This window comes from Gossypium hirsutum, chromosome D11, assembly GCF_007990345.1.
Source record: "Gossypium hirsutum isolate 1008001.06 chromosome D11, Gossypium_hirsutum_v2.1, whole genome shotgun sequence".
NCBI classification, from domain to species: Eukaryota; Viridiplantae; Streptophyta; class Magnoliopsida; order Malvales; family Malvaceae; genus Gossypium; species Gossypium hirsutum.
The window spans coordinates 5,636,838-5,654,970 of NC_053447.1; the positions used below are offsets into that span (position 1 = coordinate 5,636,838).

General features: G+C 33.3%; 1 protein-coding gene and 2 pseudogenes across 1 annotated transcript; all 3 read right to left on the reverse strand.

Annotated features, from left to right (window-relative positions):
• LOC121223013 (uncharacterized) overlaps positions 1-638 on the reverse strand; it is a 3,986-nt pseudogene extending 3,348 nt beyond the window's left edge.
• Positions 639-8,193: 7,555 nt separating this feature from the next.
• LOC107911729 (uncharacterized) lies at positions 8,194-9,208 on the reverse strand. The gene has a single exon (XM_016839629.2). It carries the CDS (start codon positions 8,875-8,877, stop codon positions 8,332-8,334), a length of 546 nt encoding a protein of 181 aa, XP_016695118.2. The 5' UTR covers positions 8,878-9,208; the 3' UTR covers positions 8,194-8,331.
• A 3,269-nt stretch (positions 9,209-12,477) lies between these two features.
• Positions 12,478-17,188, reverse strand: LOC121223673 (probable magnesium transporter NIPA8; annotated as a pseudogene).
• Between the last annotated feature and the right edge of the window lie 945 nt (positions 17,189-18,133).

Below are 18,133 nucleotides of genomic sequence, written 5' to 3' on the forward strand. Positions count from 1 at the left end.
TTGTGCATTGATTATCGACAACTCAACAAAGTGACTGTCAAGAACAAGTATTCACTTCCCCGAATAGATGATTTGTTTGATCAACTGAAAGGAGATTCCGTATTTTCAAATATTGATCTGAGGTCGGGATACTATCAGTTGAAAGTAAAAGAGTGCGACATATTGAATACGGCATTCCGTACGAGGTATGGGCATTATAAATTTTTAGTGATGCCATTTGGACTGACAAATGCCCATGCTGCTTTTATGGATCTTATGAATCGAATTTTTCAGCCATACTTGGATCAGTTCGTAGTAGTTTTTTATCGACGATATTTTGGTGTATTCCAAGTCAGAAAAAGATCATGAGCAATATCTCCAGATTGTTTTGCAAATACTACGAGAAAAGCAATTGTACGGAAAATTGAGCAAGTGTGAATTCTGGTTATCAGAAGTTGTGTTTCTTGGTCATGTCGTATCAGCGGTTGGAATTAGAGTGGATCTAAAGAAGATTGAAGCAGTTATTCAGTGGAAAGTTCCTAAGGATGTATCAGAGGTACGAAGTTTTCTCGGATTGGCTGGTTACTATCGAAGATTCGTCAACGGATTTTCAAAGATAGCCTTACCAATGACCAAGCTACTACAGAAGAATATTCCATTTGTTTGGAACGAGCAATGTCAGAAAAGTTTGAAGCATTAAAACGAATGTTAACAGAGGCACCGGTGTTGACTTTACCAGAATCAGAAAGGGATTTTGTAGTGTACAGTGATGCTTCATTGAGTGGACTGGGATGTGTACTGATGCAGAACGGGAAAGTCATTGCTTATGCTTTACGGCAACTGAAACCACATGAACGTAACTATCCAACTCATGATTTAGAATTAGCAGCTGTAATTTTTGCCTTGAAAATTTGGAGGCACTATCTTTATGGTGAAAAGTACTAAACGGAACATAAAAGTTTGAAGTATCTGCTTTCGCAAAAAGAATTGAATCTGAGACAAAGGCGTTGGATAGAGCTTCTAAAAGACTATGATTGTGTCATAGACTATCATCCAGGGAAGGCTAATGTAGTAGCCGACGCAAGCTGCGATTGAATTACGAGCAATGTTTGCACAACTTAGTATCACTGAAGATGGAAGCCTTTTGACTGAATTAAGAATAAAGCCAATAATGTTTGATCGAATCAGATCAGCACAGTTAGAAGATGATAAGTTGTTAAAGAAAAGAGAGATGATTCGGAATGGTACAACGGAAAATTTTAGCATTGATGGAAATGGCTGTCTAAGATTTCAGAATCGATGCATTCCGAATAATTCTGAGTTGAAAGAGTTAATTCTTCGAGAAGCTCATAATAGTCCATTTGCATTTCATCCTGGAGGTATGAAAATGTATCGTGATTTGCGTGAATTGTATTGGTGGTTGGGAATGAAAAATGATATAACTGAATATGTGGCAAAGTGTTTGACTTGTCAACGAGTGAAGGAAGAACATCAAGTTCCATCGGGATTACTTCAACCCATCAATATTCCCGAATGGAAATGGGACCGAATAACGATGGACTTATGACAGGATTACGGACGTCTATAAGTAAAAAGAATGCTATTTGGGTAATAGTTGATCGACTTACGAAGTCAGCTCATTTCTTAGCTGTGAGAACCGATTGGTCGTTAAAGAAACTTGCTGAGGTTTATGTTCGGGAAATCATTAGATTACATGGTATTCCAAAATCAATAATTTCTGACAGAGATCCAAGGTTTACGTCAAGGTTTTGGAAGCAATTACATGAATCTTTCGGTACTCGATTTCACTTTAGTACAGCTTTTCATCCACAGACTAATGGTCAATCTGAACGGGTAATACAAATTTTAGAAGATATGCTTCTAGCCTGTATGATTGATTTTGAGTCTAACTGGGAATATTATTTGTCATTAGTCGAATTTGTGTATAATAATAGTTTCCAGTCAAGTATACAGATGGCACCGTATGAGGCTTTGTATGGACGAAGATGCCGATCACCCGTATGTTGGACAGAACTGAATGAGAAGAAGATGATTGGACCTGAATTGGTTCAAGAAACGGAAAGTACAGTTAAGAAAATTCGGGAAAGATTGAAAATTACTTTTGATAGACAAAAATCGTATACAGATTTGAAATGACGGGATATTGAATACTCAGTCGGGGATAAAGTATTTTTAAAGGTTTCACCTTGGAAGAAAATTCTAAGATTTGGTCAAAAAGGAAAATTAAGTCCTCGTTTTATTGGGCCTTACGAAGTTATTGAGAGAATTGGACCAGTAGCATATCGATTGGCCTTACCTCCTGAACTACAGAAAATGCACGATGTTTTCATATTTCTATGCTAAGAAGATATCGATCGGATCCTTCACATGTTATTACGACCGAGAATGTAGAGATTTGACCTGACTTATCATATGAAGAAGAACCAGTTGAGATTCTAGCATGAGAGGTAAAAGAATTACGTAATAAATGTATTCCTTTAGTAAAAGTGCTATGGCGAAGTCACAGTGTTGAGAAGCTACGTGGAAATGAAGAAAGATGAGATCTGCAAGTACCCCATCTCTTTTCAGGTAAATTCGAGCAAAAATTTATTAAGGGGAGAGAATTGTAACTAGAACGAAGTTTCCGGTATCGGAAAATTATTCTGATACTGTTTCCGTGGAAATAATTCATGAAATTTATATAGAAATATTTATGAATTAGTTAATGGTTATTTAGTGTTTAATTAAGTGAAGTAGCTTGAATTTAGTTTAAAGGGTAAATTGGATAAGGAATAAAGTTTAATTTAGATTAAAAGTAAAAGAGATTAATCTAGTATTAGACCCCTAAGTGTCCTGTGTGTGTTAATATTGAATAACGTGTGTAATAGTTGGTATATATGTCTAATAGCTATAAGATATTTTATGTTATGCTATTACATGTTAGTTTTTATATTTATTATAGGTTAATAATAGTATAATAAGTAAAATTGATTAAAATAGAAAAAGAAGATGGAAAGACTAACAGGAGCAAACGTGAAGAAAGAAGAAACAAAAGAAAGAAATAAAAAAAAGGAATTTGAGGATTAAGGCCTAAAAGTTTGATTGTAAGGTTTTAGCTCATTTTCTTATGATTTTATGTTTATGGATGCTAATTCAAAGTTCTACATGTATGAGGTTAAAATGAAGAAAATAAGAATTTTAGATATTGATTTAGTTGAATAAATTGAGGTTTTATGGGTTAAATGATAGAAATTGAAGTTAGAATGATTAGTTAAAGGAATTTCAATTAGGTTTAATAGGACTAAGTTGAATAGGCTCAATTTATGTTTTATAATAATTTTATGAGTTACAATTTAATGATTGATTAAAAGAATATAAGCTTAAGTAAAAAAAAAAAGATTAGTATGGAAAAAATGATGAAATTGAAATTTTGTAAAGTTTGGTAGAAAGTGAAAAATGTTTTACGATTAATATTTGATGGATTTTAATTGTATGATTGTTAGTAGCAAATGTAGCACCGGATACGTCATCAAAGAAGGGAAAAGAGAAAGTGAACGAAGATATCAATTAAATTCGATAAATAGTGGTTTGTATTTCTATAAACCGAGCTTAATCGTTATTGCTATATTTGATATTTATATTGTATGAAAATGTGAATGAGGTAAGTATTTTTACCATATTGAAATGAATGTGATTTTGAATACCCTATTAACAGTGTCGGGCTAGTCGGATATAGTTGACATGTCATAGGAATTGGAAGTATTGGGATATTCCGACATTGAGTCGATGAGACACTATGTGCCGACTACTGTTAAAGTTTCGGATTTGTTCCGATGAAGTACTTTGTGTACTATAATGTTAAAGTTCCAGATTTATTCCGATGAAGCACTATGTGCTTATCCCGGAGTGTGGGTTGGATCCGTGTATCCGTCAGTGTCCGAGTTATGTTAATAAGGGTAAATAAAGTAAATGTTATTAAAGTACTGATTGATATTGAATAATAGCAATAATGTGTTTGAATTACCATGTTTTAAAGTTGATTAAACTATTGTTTATAGAAATACTACTGAGAGTATTCTCAGCGTACGGTTTATTTCTGTGCGCAGGCTAGGTACGAAAGTATAAGAACTCAGCATACAAGCCGATCCCCAAACTCAAATTGGAGAAGTTTCTATCTTTTTGGAAAGTGGCATTGTACCTAGGATGTCTTTTGGTCATTTTGAAAGTATCTAATTTGTTAAGTGATATTTTGGTATGTTTTGTAAATGTTACCAAAACCTTAAGTATGGTATGTTTTGATATGCTAGTGAAGAGTAATAAGAGGAAGTGTTGGTAAATATTATAGAGAGAAGAAATGAAGATGTTATAAACTTAGTTATCAACATTTTATACTAAAACAGATTTGGACAGTAGTGGTAGTCCAACTTTGAAAATATACCAAAAATAGTATAAAGTGAATTAGATAATGAATAAAATTTGTAATTGAAGCTTAATGAATCTATTTTTATATGGAAGAAATAAAATAGGTAAAATAGTTGTATTTTATGAGATATTTAGTTTTGGTGAAACAGGGTTAGAACAATTTCTGGATTCCCTGTTCTGACTTTAGAAATTCACCATAAATTGTGTATTAAGAATTAGGACTCAAACTTTATTTGTATTGATTCCTTATTGAGTCTATTTTTAATTGAAACAAATTGCATAGTCATTGGATTTCTGTACAGGAAGAAATTTGATTCGTAGTGCACAAGGGTCAGAGTAGCCGAACCCTGAAACAGGGGAAACTTTTTCTAATAAACTGTACTAATTGGCCTGACCAAAAATTCTAGAAAAAAATTAGTAAGTAGATATATGAGTCTAGTTTCAGGGAAAATTTACGGAATTAGATTTTGAGTTTTGTAACTCGAGATATGATTTTTTTAGCGACCGTGATGCAGATGGATAGTTTACTACGAAAACTGTTTAAGTGCTAAGATAAGTTTGTAATGTCCCTGCTCGACTCCGGCGATGGTCTCGATAGGGGGACGTTACAGCTCCACCAAAAAATTAAGTTTTTTATGCTCCCTGTTGACGTGGTAAGTTGGTGATGATATATAATTTGACTCCACCAACTTTTACTGTAGATTTCAGGTCATTTTGGTGTTTAATTAAAAACGTGGGTCATTTTGGTACTTGATTAAATTTTTTGGGTTATTTAAATAAAAAAGCTAGTATTTACTCTAATGATTCCTTTAAAAGCTGGTTTATAATATATATATAGTAAATAATTAAATAATTCTTTACTTTAGATAAACTCTTAAAGATTGTAACTTAAAAGTTAGATAAAAATATTTAAATTATTTTAAAAATCTAAAATTACTATTAATTAAAAATAAAAGTAAATAAATAATCACTTTTAAGAGGAAAATAAAATTTGCATGTGGAATATGCAATGTGTTTGGAGTGGTACCAAATATATATCGATGCCATTAGTGATGCCTACCTCCTTAGGATGCTATACATAGTTGGATACAGCACCATGCTAAGTACACCTTTGAATGGTGTTGATTGAAATGCATACTGTAATAGATCTCTTCGTCCAGTTAATTTCATCAGAAAATTTATTAAAAATTATTATTATTAGAACAATATTCTTTTCTTTTATTATTCCATATAATATAATTAAATAAAATAATTAAAAACTAAATGTTTACGAATTAAACTCGAAATTAATAAGTCATTTGTTTCTTATTTTTTGTTTTGCTTAACGGAGATGTCAACCTTCAGGTTGGCTATCGCTCGTCTTTTTTCCTCTCATGACATTGTTTGTCGTTCGCTAAAACTCTACCTGTCACAAGTAGTTTTCTTAAAAAGTAAGTAGCGTTTCGCCAACTTCTTAATCTGTTTCTGTTTTGAGAGTATTTTAGAATAATAAATTATTTCACGTGTTGATTTGGATCTGTGTTGTCTTAAGTTTATATATATATTTGTTTGTTTTTCCATTATTTAATAAATCTTTAGTTTTAAAAGTTTTTGTCTGCTATTGTAGCACGTTTTCTAGTCTTACTTATGCATTTAATCTTAGTTTTACAATTAATTTTAGGATGATTTTATTGTCGTCCTCTTTGGTTTGATGAATGCTTGATTCTTTTATCGATTTTTGCTCACCGCTTTGGACCATTCGAGGCTAATTTCTTTACCGTATTAAGTGCTTGCAATCACTCTAGATATGTCGTGCTTGAGCTGTGACAAAGTTAATTGTCAACGTGTCATAATATTCTATTGATGCTGAGGCAAAAGTCTCGAAATTAATAAAAGATATTCATAAATTATTTACTTGTTATGTAATCTAGTATATAATACGTGTATATGAAAGTATTTAATAATCTAATATATAGTCGATTGAGTTTTAGTTTGATTAGCATGTATATTATTGCCAATGTAGGAAGACGTGGGTTTGAGTGTGCTGAAGCGCGTTATCCTTCCATGAGTTGCGGAGGGATATGAGTAGTTATAAATATTCTATAAAAAGAACAGATATGATGAACAATTATAATAAGATTATTAAAATAAAATCTAATATATAAAAGTACTTAGATTGGGGTAGTTTGTTATGCTAATTGCTAACCTATTGAGATTCCGTACGCAAACTCATGAATGTTTATTTAATTCCATTTAAATTGTTTGGTGATATTAATTCGGTTAGTTATTGTTGTTAAATAGCTTAACTAATTAAACTCTAAAATCATTATTTTATTTGGTCTATATATATAAAAGGTCAGAGATACACCAACCTTTTTAATATATCTATAACATATGTTTTAGATGGCGTAATTTGGTTGGATTCTAAAAGAATTATGACTTTTTTTTATCTTTTAATTTTATAAAAAGTTATTTTAGTCTTTTATTTTTTTTTTTATTTTTTAATTTTTAAAAATTATATTTTTTTTATTAATTTAATTAAAATATATGAAAAGGTTAATGTATATTAACTTTGCTGATAAAATTAAAAAGCGAATTAATATAAATAACTTTTTTTTACAATTTATAGATCAAATGAATAATTTAACATTCTAAAATTATTCGTACCTTCTAATAGATTTTGGTAGCACCAATTTTTCCGACATAGAATATGGACCATTTAACATCATGTAAATTTCCATTTAACAATCACGACCGTATTATAACTATATGTGTTTACTTAATTTATGATTTAGAGAAATTTAATTTTTTCTGTTTAATATAAAATACGATTATTTTTATCGTTTACTTTTCTCAAGTTTGAAGAAATTTTTATAGACCTTTCAAAATTTATATATTAGATAAATTTAAAGTAAAAAAAGAGGAGTTAATTATACTACTCTATTATTTTATTTTATAAAATAATGAAAATATAATTACATTTTGAAATACTATAAATTAAATATATATATATATGATTGTTCTTTTATAAAATATATTATTTGATTTTCAAATAAATAGTATTTTAAATTTATATTTAATTTAATTTATATTAATTTTGAGATAAATTATTAGATTATTTTAATTAAAGTTAATTTTAGGGTAATAATATAAAATATAAATTTACCCCTAAAACATTATTGAAATAATACTAAAATAACTCTAAATTATTAGTTAGATAATATTTTTGTTTATTTATTTAACCAAAGAAGATATACACTTCCCTGCACCATCGTTTTCCTTTCCCCTTCTCACACACCAACAAGATTAAGGTGGGTTTTGGTGGGCGATTGGGTGCGGTGTGGTGCGTTTAGTTTACTTTTTGTCTCACGTTACAATATCACTACGTGTTTTAATCTTCCAGCCTCGCTGTTTTTTTTACTAACTGCCAGATAACGCACGCCCATTAAAATTAAATACACTTCATTATATATTATCCCGTATGCTAAATCATGTCATGATATTTAAACCGTATACTTCAAGATCCCACAACCTGGCTGTGTGATTGTTATTTTACTTTTTCACCTAAATTATGGTAAAACTTTCAGTTTAGTCAAGATTTATTCCTAGATTATTTTAATGTTCATATGCTTGATTTAAGCTTGGAAATGATTGTAATTTTATTATGAATTGAATTATTTGATTATTTCTGACAAGATAGTGAATAGTGTTAAAATACCTTTCAATTTAGATCTGATTGAACCGAGTATTACATTTAGAAATTAATTCAACACATAGCTATTTAAATTATAAAATTTTTATTTTTAATGAATAAAAAAAAATTATAGTTGATTGAGAGTATACGCTTCAAAAACGCAAAACAGCATTTTAAAATGAAGTCTTTCTAGTAGTAATAAAGTTTTTATGCACATCGGGGTTGGGTCGCCCACAGTACAATCCAACTGATCTGCCTCAAGAAGCCTCCAACCCTAGATTAGGCGCCGTCGTGTCAACCACCATCTTGGGCACATCTCCGACATCGTACTCCGTGCATCCGCCATACCCCTTAATCAGCTCCTGAAGCTCCTCCCAAGAGTTTGGCTTGTGCCAACTCTTTTCCCTCCCTTCAAGCCTCTCCCTCCACTTAGCCTCGTCCGAAGGCCGGCACTCCACAATCAGGAGGCGGGCTCCGGCCGACGCCGCTAAGCTGATGAGACGGTCGAGATGGGTTCTGTGAGAGAGAGGAGAGTCGATGATGACGCTGATGCCGAGGTGGAGCTGAGTTGAGGCGACTCGCCAGATAGCTTCGTAGGAGAGGTGGTTGAGGAGGGTGTCGGAACCTTGTGGTTGCTGATGGAGCGGAAAAGTGGAGTCGCGGATGTCATCTTTGTCGACGAGAGGGAATTTGAGGGCTGAGGCTAAGGCATGGGCTAAAGTGGATTTGCCAGTGCCGGGATGCCCTTTCATTGCTATTATCAATGGCTTCTTAGTTATTTCCTCTCCTAATTCTTTAGCCATTGCGTTGACACTTGCGAATGCCACCAATGCTTCAGTTGGGATAAAATTAGTTTTATTTTATGCAATATAAAAAAAAAACCCCAGATAAGGTTTCACTATCGTTCCTACTCATTCGTAATCCCAATCCAAGGTATTTTGACTATGGACGGGGACTCAGGACTTTTTTTTTCTGTCTTGCTTTAGACCTATGAAAAAAAAACAAACTACGTAGTTGGAATCTGAACCGATCAGTCGGGCACTGAAAACCGACCGTATATGGCACAAAAACCGACCTTATGGTGATTCGGACAAAGAGTTCAACTGACTTTTTATTGTATCGCATAGAAAAATTATTTAATTAAGATCAAATCAATTTATTAAATCAGTGGAATTGAAAATTAAAATGAAACTTTTTTATATCCAGAAATAAATTAAACTAATCCAGAACAATTATATATTAAGGGTTAATTATCTCTTTAATTTATATTAACTAGGATGGACGTCAATATAATCCATTGTACATTGAACATTTTCAGTGGGGTAACAAATTTTAAGTTTTTCTGTAACTCGGTTTTAAATCTATAAATTTGGTTATTTAAAAAATAAAAAATTTAAAAATAATTGAAAATAAAAAAAAAATTACGGCAAACATAAATTTCTTTGAATAATTGCTAATAACTACGGCAAAAACATAATCACCATAATCTCCACAGGAACAAGTTCCATTCATAAAATGATGGAACCTCTGGGAATCTCTCACCACAATTTCCTTTCCTGTAACCTTGGAAATGAACTTTGTAGCCGTATGACAATCATCACACACCCTCAAAATTCTTTGTTATTCTAATCGAACTTTCATGTCCCAACTTTATCAGCCCAAAAACGATGGCCAGCTTCTCACTGTGTGCATACAACATCATCTCCTTTGTCTCCCCCCTCCACATCATGCAATACAAAGCTTACATCTGGTATATACACTTCTTGTCTAATCCTCTCCATTAGTTTACCCAACTCTGAATAGATTAGATCCATTTCAGGGTTTGCTCTATCCCCGGCCACGAACGTATACATCTTGCCCTTAATCTCTATACTAGTCCAACCGACTTTTTTCTTTACACCTCTGCTTTTCATTAAATTTCTAATCCTATAAGCTTCTCTTCTTTTTCCCAATGATGCATATATGTTGGACAAGAGAACATACCTTCCGGGATTTTCGGCATCCAAGTTGAGTAACGATTTGGCAGCGATTTCTGCCAGTTCTAATTGAATAATTCTAAGCTCCAGCAGTGCCCCCAGACACCAGCTCTGGTCTCACAGGCATCTTTTCAATGAACTCCAGGCTGGTTCAACTGCCCAACTCTGCCAATAGATCAACATACATGCATAATGTTCGGATGTTGGTGTTACCCAAAGTCTCTTACCATGGAATCGAAGCACTCCCATCCTTCATTAATTAAACCGGCATGACTACATGCTGACAATATTGATACGAATGTGACATGGTCTGGCTTTATTAAGGCCTTCATTGATAAAAGAGATGAAGTGCTTCTTTACCATGGCCGTGCATACCATACCCGGATATCATAGTGCTCCAGGAGATGATATTCCTTCCTTTCATGTTATCGAAAACTTTCTAGCATACGTTAAGCTCCCACATTTCATGTAAAGGTCAAGGACAGCAGTATCTAACACTAATTGACACTCTAGGAAACAACGAAAATAACGGCATGAAGGGTTCTTGCAAGGTGCAAAGAAGCTAGTATTGAACAAGCTTGAATCACGGCAAGAAGGGTAATAGAATCGGGAAGGACGCATTGTATCTCATTTGGTTAAAGAGGAGCAAAGCTTCAAGTGGCAAGTCAGCCCGACATATGCATCGATCATTGAGGCCCACAAACCAAATCCTTGTTTGTGAACCCATCAAACAAGCTTCTAGCAAGGTCAATTCTTCCGCATCTAGCAAACATAAGCATGGTGGCATTTTGCACGGACTGATCATTATCAAGTACATTATCCATGATGACTCTATGCATTGATGAGCCGCGTTCTCACGCCGAACGCAGGCCGTGGCATTTAAAATAGAAGCCCTGTTGGGTTTAATTCCTTGATCCAACATCCTGGTAAACAGCAACAACCCTTGCTCATGAAAACCGCACTGCAAGCACGCTCCAATCATTGCGCTCCACGACACTATACTTCTTTGGCGCATTTTATCGAACACTCTTTCGGAAACAGGAAAAAGGCCGCATTTGGCGTACATTGAAATGAGGAGTTAGCAACGAAGACGTGAGAGGAATAGCCGTATAGGAAGGCATGTGCATGAAGCTGAGAACCCAAATGAGAATGCGGAGAGAAGCGCAAGCTTTGAGAAGAAAGGGAAAGGTGAAGTTATCAGGCGCAATATGCAGATAAGGCATACGGGTATAAAGAAGGAAGGAGCGATGGTAGTGGGCATTGTCGACGAGGCCACGCAGCATGACGTTCCAAAGGAAGGCATCGTTGGAGAAGGAGTTGCAGTGGGAAAAGAGAGTGTAGGCGTAAGAAATGGAGCCAAGAGAAGCGTAATGGGAGATGAGGTTGGTGAGGGAGTGGAGATGGAGGTGGAGGGATCTGAGAATGGAAGCATGAAGGGCTTTAAGAGACTTGAGCGTGTGGCATTGCTTGATCAAGGAGATGCATGTGTCTTCAGTTGATATCTTCAGCTTCAACTGCAGGCTGCTTTTGACAACGGCGGTCGCTTGTAACGCTCGACAGCTCCGCATGCCTCCACTTTAAACCTCCTACTTGTTCATTTTGGGGCTTATTATTATTGATTAAATTTGATTTTGGTACCTATACCATACTTAAACATTTAATCAAAAACTTTAATTTAGTGTTTTTTTTTATACTTTCTATTAGTGGACAGTGGACTTAAAGCGGAATTTTTTTAAAATAAAACCCAAAACACAATCTTATGTAAAAAAAAAATCTAATATTTTAATATTTAAAAGTTAAATTATTTTATTAAATTTGTATATGTATATAATTAAAAACATAATTGATGGAGAAAACAATTAAAGTATAATTAAATAAAAAAGTAACAATAAGATAAAAATAATTATAATATTTGAAATTTTCAAAATGCTTAAAATTTCAAAGACTCAAAAGGGAGTTGGTAATGTAATGTGTATCATAGTAACTTTAACTATATAGAAAAATCAAATATAAACAAAAATATATAAGAGACATATAAAATAATATTAAAATAAAATTAATTTAAAGGAATAATAATTCATATAATAAATTAAAATAACTAATATTTAAAATACAATTAATTCAAAGAAATACTACAAAGACAACTTCCAACAAATTGAAAAGAGATCAAAAGCACAAATAATTAAAATATAAATTAAAATAACTAATTAGCTTTTATAAAATATCTAAATTGCCCTTAACTTTTGACACCTAAATTATCCCTATTTACTCCTAGTAACCCCCAAAGAATTGGTTTTATATTATATATAGCTTAATTCCACGAAATTGATATTAGTAATTTAGAGCAAAACATAATATTAAGAAGAAAATCCAATTATCTGGAAGTAAAATACAAAGATAGAACTCCAAAATTTAGTACAAGAACAAAAAAAAAACCTTATTTATTTTATTTAGAAAGATTGGCCCGAAAATCTGACATGTGAAAAATAATTTGTGGTACTAACAAAGGCAGAATAGTCCAGTCCAGCAGTATGTTTTTCTGTTTCTTAATTTACATTACATACTCGTATTTCCTTTCAATAAGGTAAGCAAGACTATACAATGTAGAAACATATGACGGTGTAATGTTTCTATGACCAAGAATATGCTACTCGGCACAATAACAAATCGATCCTAAGCTATTTGTGTTACTAAAAATCGAGTCTGTGAAGAACAAAGAATCAAAATCAATGTTTCTTACTATCCCTATATCAGGGGCTTTGAGGGAGCACCCCATCTCCATTTAACATCTTTGCACTCTCCTCATCCATTGCAACCCTACTCCAACTTGAATTTCTCAAGGAGAATATCCTACTCCGATCAAACCCACTTCCTCTAAAGCCTGTTATCTTTGATGACATCATAGGCATCACAAGAACCGCAGATGCGTTGATAGAATCATCTCCAAAACCTAGCGATAGCGAACATGTTGTCTGCAAACAGATTTACCAATATCAAATAAGTTAGTGTTAAAGTAATCTTGTTAGATCATAATTCTCCAAATCCGTTTTGCAGTACCTTTGCCTTGGCAAGTATGTCTGTGACCTTCACCACCATTAGTTGTGTAAATGATTTCATCTCTTTATTTTCTGCATCTTCGGATTCGAAGATGAACCTACAAGGAAACATGAGAACAGCGGGTGAAGTACCATAGACAATTATGCTAGTACATTTAGACGCTCATAACCTCAATGATGATAAACAAAAAAATAATCATGTGTCAAAATTTCATCAGCTCTCATTGATACAATCCACGAAGGACCAAAGTCATTGACAACACCAAGAAATGTGCTTTTTACCTGTCTGTTTCAGTTGAATTGCTGGAAGACAAAACAGAAGTTGGATGTGAACCATCCTTCACTTCACCACCTAAAGGGGAGAAAATGGAAATCAGAATACGCTCAAAACTTAAAAATGTTTTATACAGAGAGTTACATAACTCCTCAATGTAAGTACCTCTTGGCTCATCAGGTGCCAATAAAGAAATGCCTGCGAACACAGACACCATTCCTAGTATGAACATAGTTGTTCTCAGCGCATCAAACACCTGTTTCGTTAAACAAAAAACACCGTTTGAGATCATCTAATTCCATTATCCAGAAGGGAGGGGCTAGAGTAGAATTGAAGAATACTGGCTTGTTCAGACTAACTGCATGATTAACTTTACAGCCTTCCTACATGACAAATGGCAAAAGCCATCAATTTTCACTTTAGTACTTTTAATGAATGATAACCACTTATTTGAAAGCAAAGATTACATAAGGCTGTTCGGTAAATAATTGCTGCAAAAAGCAACTACAATAAAAAATAAATAATTAAGTTCAGCCAAATGATGTTGCTACACTGGAGATATATTACAGTGAAAATTAAATCATGCAGGCAGGGAGTGAGGTGATTTGAACTAAGAATCTTGACATAATATGAAATTAGGGGAGAGAGGGGGGTTAAGTGCACCCGCAAGACAGAGAGAGAGAGAGAGAGACAGAGAGAGAGAGAGAGAGAGAGAGAGAGAGAGAGAGGGAGGACCTGATATTCCTGGAAATATATAAATCCTGTAAAAATGGAGAAGAAGGTCCAAGCAATTTGAAACATGGGAACAATAAGGATTGCATCAAAGAGTGATAACCCTTCATTTAGCCTTGCCATCTGCAGTAAAAAAGCTCAGTATAAGTCTCCAAAAATCACTCTTGTAGAAGAAGCATAAAATACAAATTCTGCCATGATTCTTACCCAAAATCCAGCTGTACTTAGAAATAAAAGTATCATGGAGTATGTGAACCAGCTGTGCAACTGATAACCATTGGACATTGCCAACCTTAGAAGGTTAGAGCTGGACAATATGAAATTCAAAATTAGATTTAATCTCAATGCAAGTTTTAATTGAAAAATGACATCTAAAACAGCCAACTTACAGAGATTTGCAAATAACACTGAGCATGATCCTACAGCTCCTGAAACTACAGCATATGAAAAAGGAAGCAGCATGTTCCAATATGGTCTAAGGTCTTGTCCAGAAACAGCAAGGACAATTTCCCCTCTCCTGAAAGTTTGCATATTAAGGCATGTCAAACAGCTCAACAAATGTTTAGAAGGATAATATTAGCATTACTAAAACAGCTGACTCTCAAATCTCACCTGTAGATATAGTGATGTAGTGCAACAACTAAGATTAAAATCAGACAGTAAGAAGGAATGTTAAATTACTGTATTTCTCTGCCAACTGTTCCGGTGTATAGACTGAAAAGGAACAGAAAACGACCATGCATTTTCTTTTAGAACCAGTGAAACCAAAGCTAAGCCTCCATGCCTGCATGTAGACAAGTCTGTCTCTCTCTCGATGTTTATAAATGAATATATAAGTAATTTCAATTATACATATATATATATAGAGAGAGAGACCCAATACATTTATATCCATGTATTGTTGTATGTCTTCCTTTTCCCCTTTTCATCAACTGGCTGATGGTCAGGAGGAAGGGGTGCAACCAGGACTCGAAAGCTAATAATCAACCATGTCTAAAAATCAAGTGAGATCAGATACCAGGAGACTGATGGTTGCCGAATGCGACAAGAAAAAAATTTCCAAGAACAATAAATGCAGTGGCTGCCAGTACCCTGGAAGTGACCACAATGAAATAGAGTCAGACACAATATTCCATGAAATAAAAGTAAGGCACATTTCTAGTTATCAAAATTTTAACTCTTGCTGCAGGCTAAAACATACTTTACAGTGACCATTTTGTTTAAGACGAAGTAAGCAAATGCAATGTTGGATATAAACTGAACAGATCCCAAGGCTGCAAGAAGTGACTGCCAAGGAGTAAGAAGTAAGGAAAATGTGAGAAAAAAAAATGCAGAGTTACTAAAATACAAAGCCTTGCACAATGGTAATAACCAAAAAAAAAAAAAAAACAACTTCAAACCCAAACCTCCTTTACCCACAAACAGTTGACCATGTTGTTTAGCAGGATCCCAAACAAACAAGTATCTACAATAATAAGTAAAGGAGTAACAATGGTCCAGCTTCCTAAAGCTATTTACCAATAACAAGGGGTCAAGGATAAAACTTTGCATCAAGCCCACAACATTTAAGATAAAAGCATTAAACTTAGCTTCTTAATCATAGAACTTCCTTAAGGAGGAAAATTAATACGTAATTTTGACAAAATTGAGCCTATTCAGATCAGAAGGCTGGGGGTACTAACCTGAGCAGCATAACCAAAGGAAATGAAGTTTAGACAATTTCCAATAATGAAAAATAGAATACCTGCAGATGAAGAATTACATTTTAACATTAACTTACTCCACATAAATCATAAATAAACACCCAATTATTCAATTTAGTACCAACTCTCCATGTTTGGAAGTATATGATAGGCTTTAATGGAACCTTTCCAGCCATTCCTTCACCATCCATCATGGAATGTCTTTCCCTCTGTGAATTTAAGTAGACACAATGAGACAAAGAAAAAGGTCATAAGATTGAAAATTAAAGCTGCCACACTATGCCAGAAACGAACAAATTACTGAATAATGTGATATAGAAACAAAACATCGATTTTCAAATTTGATGATGTTCCATCACATGCTAAGGGGAAAAAAGCCAGAAAGACTTTTACATTAGATGCAAAGAACCAACTTACCCAGAAGATCAATGAAATTCAGACATAACCTTATATGAAAACAACACATTGACAATGCTCAGCCTATTAGTAACACCCAAAGTTGAGTATATGGGTTTTTATGTATGTTTTTTCTTTTGTTTTTGAAAACTAATGCAGCAACATGAACATGTGTAGAAAGTACAAGGATGATTTTATGACTTGACAAACATGTCAAGAATGCTAAATATATCTAAAAAGTAATTGATTGGGGATGGTGAAAAGAAACAAAATTTAGCAAACTTCATACCTCATTATGACCTAATTTAAGAAGGTTTGTCCCAAAGTTGATGGCAATACTGCCAAAGAGGTTGATGAATGCTCCAATGACCCAATCTCCCATAGTTTATAAATTCGATCCCCTTAAGCAGAACTGAAAACCCAACAGCAAGTAGAGAACTTGAGCAGAGCTAGAGTAGATAATTGACAACAAATGCAGCATCATAGGAGGAATAGCAAAGAAGGATAACAATTAGAATAGCTGATATTTATCCGTTCAAGTCATACAAAAAAAAAAAAGGAAGGAAAAAGAATCATACACCAGCATCTACGTAGAGAAAGAGAAACGTAGCAGCGGATCAAGTCTATGCTTGTGTTGGGAGATCCGATCTGATCTAATCGAATCGAATTCAATTGATTTCTGAATCTACAGGCGATGGGTTCAACGCTGGCCGGCGGCCTTCTTGTTGTTGATAAAATGCAACACCAAAAGAAGAAAATAACAAAGCTTTACCTAACGGAGAAAGGGAACTCGACTTTGCAATTGCAATATGGTTTTTGAGAGGCAGCGGATCCAATCAAAGAAACCAAACTCGTCTTTTTTTTTTTGTTCCCTTTAAAGAAAAGAAAGAAATTAAAAAAAAATTGATTTGAGTTTAAAATTCTGTCTGAAAATTCATGCGAGTCAATGTTTATGTGCGACTCATTCCAACAAGAAAAATGAAAGGGTAACTGTACCTACCAGTTGTAGATTTAAACCTTTCTTCAAAAGGAAAAAACAAGAATAAGTGCAGTAATTTTTTTGGTCAAATTATATAAAAGGTCCTTTATTATACATTGTTTTGCAGATTTTCTCCTTTATTATAGTTTGTTTATTTTTAATCTTTCTATTTTTGAAAATTATATTTTCAATCTTGAAGCTATCTTTTCTCTATTAATTCCAATCAAACATGTACAGTTTGTTTGTTTGTTTTTTACAATTAGACAAAATCTTTTGCATATTTAAAAAAGGAAAAAATGTATAGTAATATTTATCAATTTACGTGGAATCATAGTTTATACAATCTTTTCTCTAATGAATATGATAAATTACATCTTTAAAACGAACGCATCAAAGTTTTAATGAAATTAACGGGAAAAAAAATCTAAAACTGAAAACATATTTCAGAAAATAGAGTATTAAAAATGATTAAATTGTAATAGAGAAACTAAATCCAAAGAAAACACATTGTACAGGGACCGTCTATACAATTTGATCATTATTTTTGGTGTTACACGTAGTTTGAATAAAAATGATTTATTAGTAAATAGTAATTTGATTAAATAAAGAAGTGGAGAAATTGAGAAGGAATTTGATTGGGTGAAAGTCGATAGCCAAAAGGAAAAGCAACCGTTATGGCCGCCGCAATCAATGTCAATGCCAAAGTCAAAGTCAAGTGCATAATAGTCTAGCTTTTATCTTGTAAAAATTATGATTGGGTTAAAAGCACAATTATTGTTAGAACACTTTTTTCCAGAAATCCTTGTAATTTTCTTCTTTAGACTATAGATTTTCAACCTACTAATTTAACCACAAAACTTCGAAAAAAAATAGTTAAAATTTTAATACTGTTTCATTTTTCAATTCCAACAGTTGTGTTAACAATAATACACAAGAAGAAAGA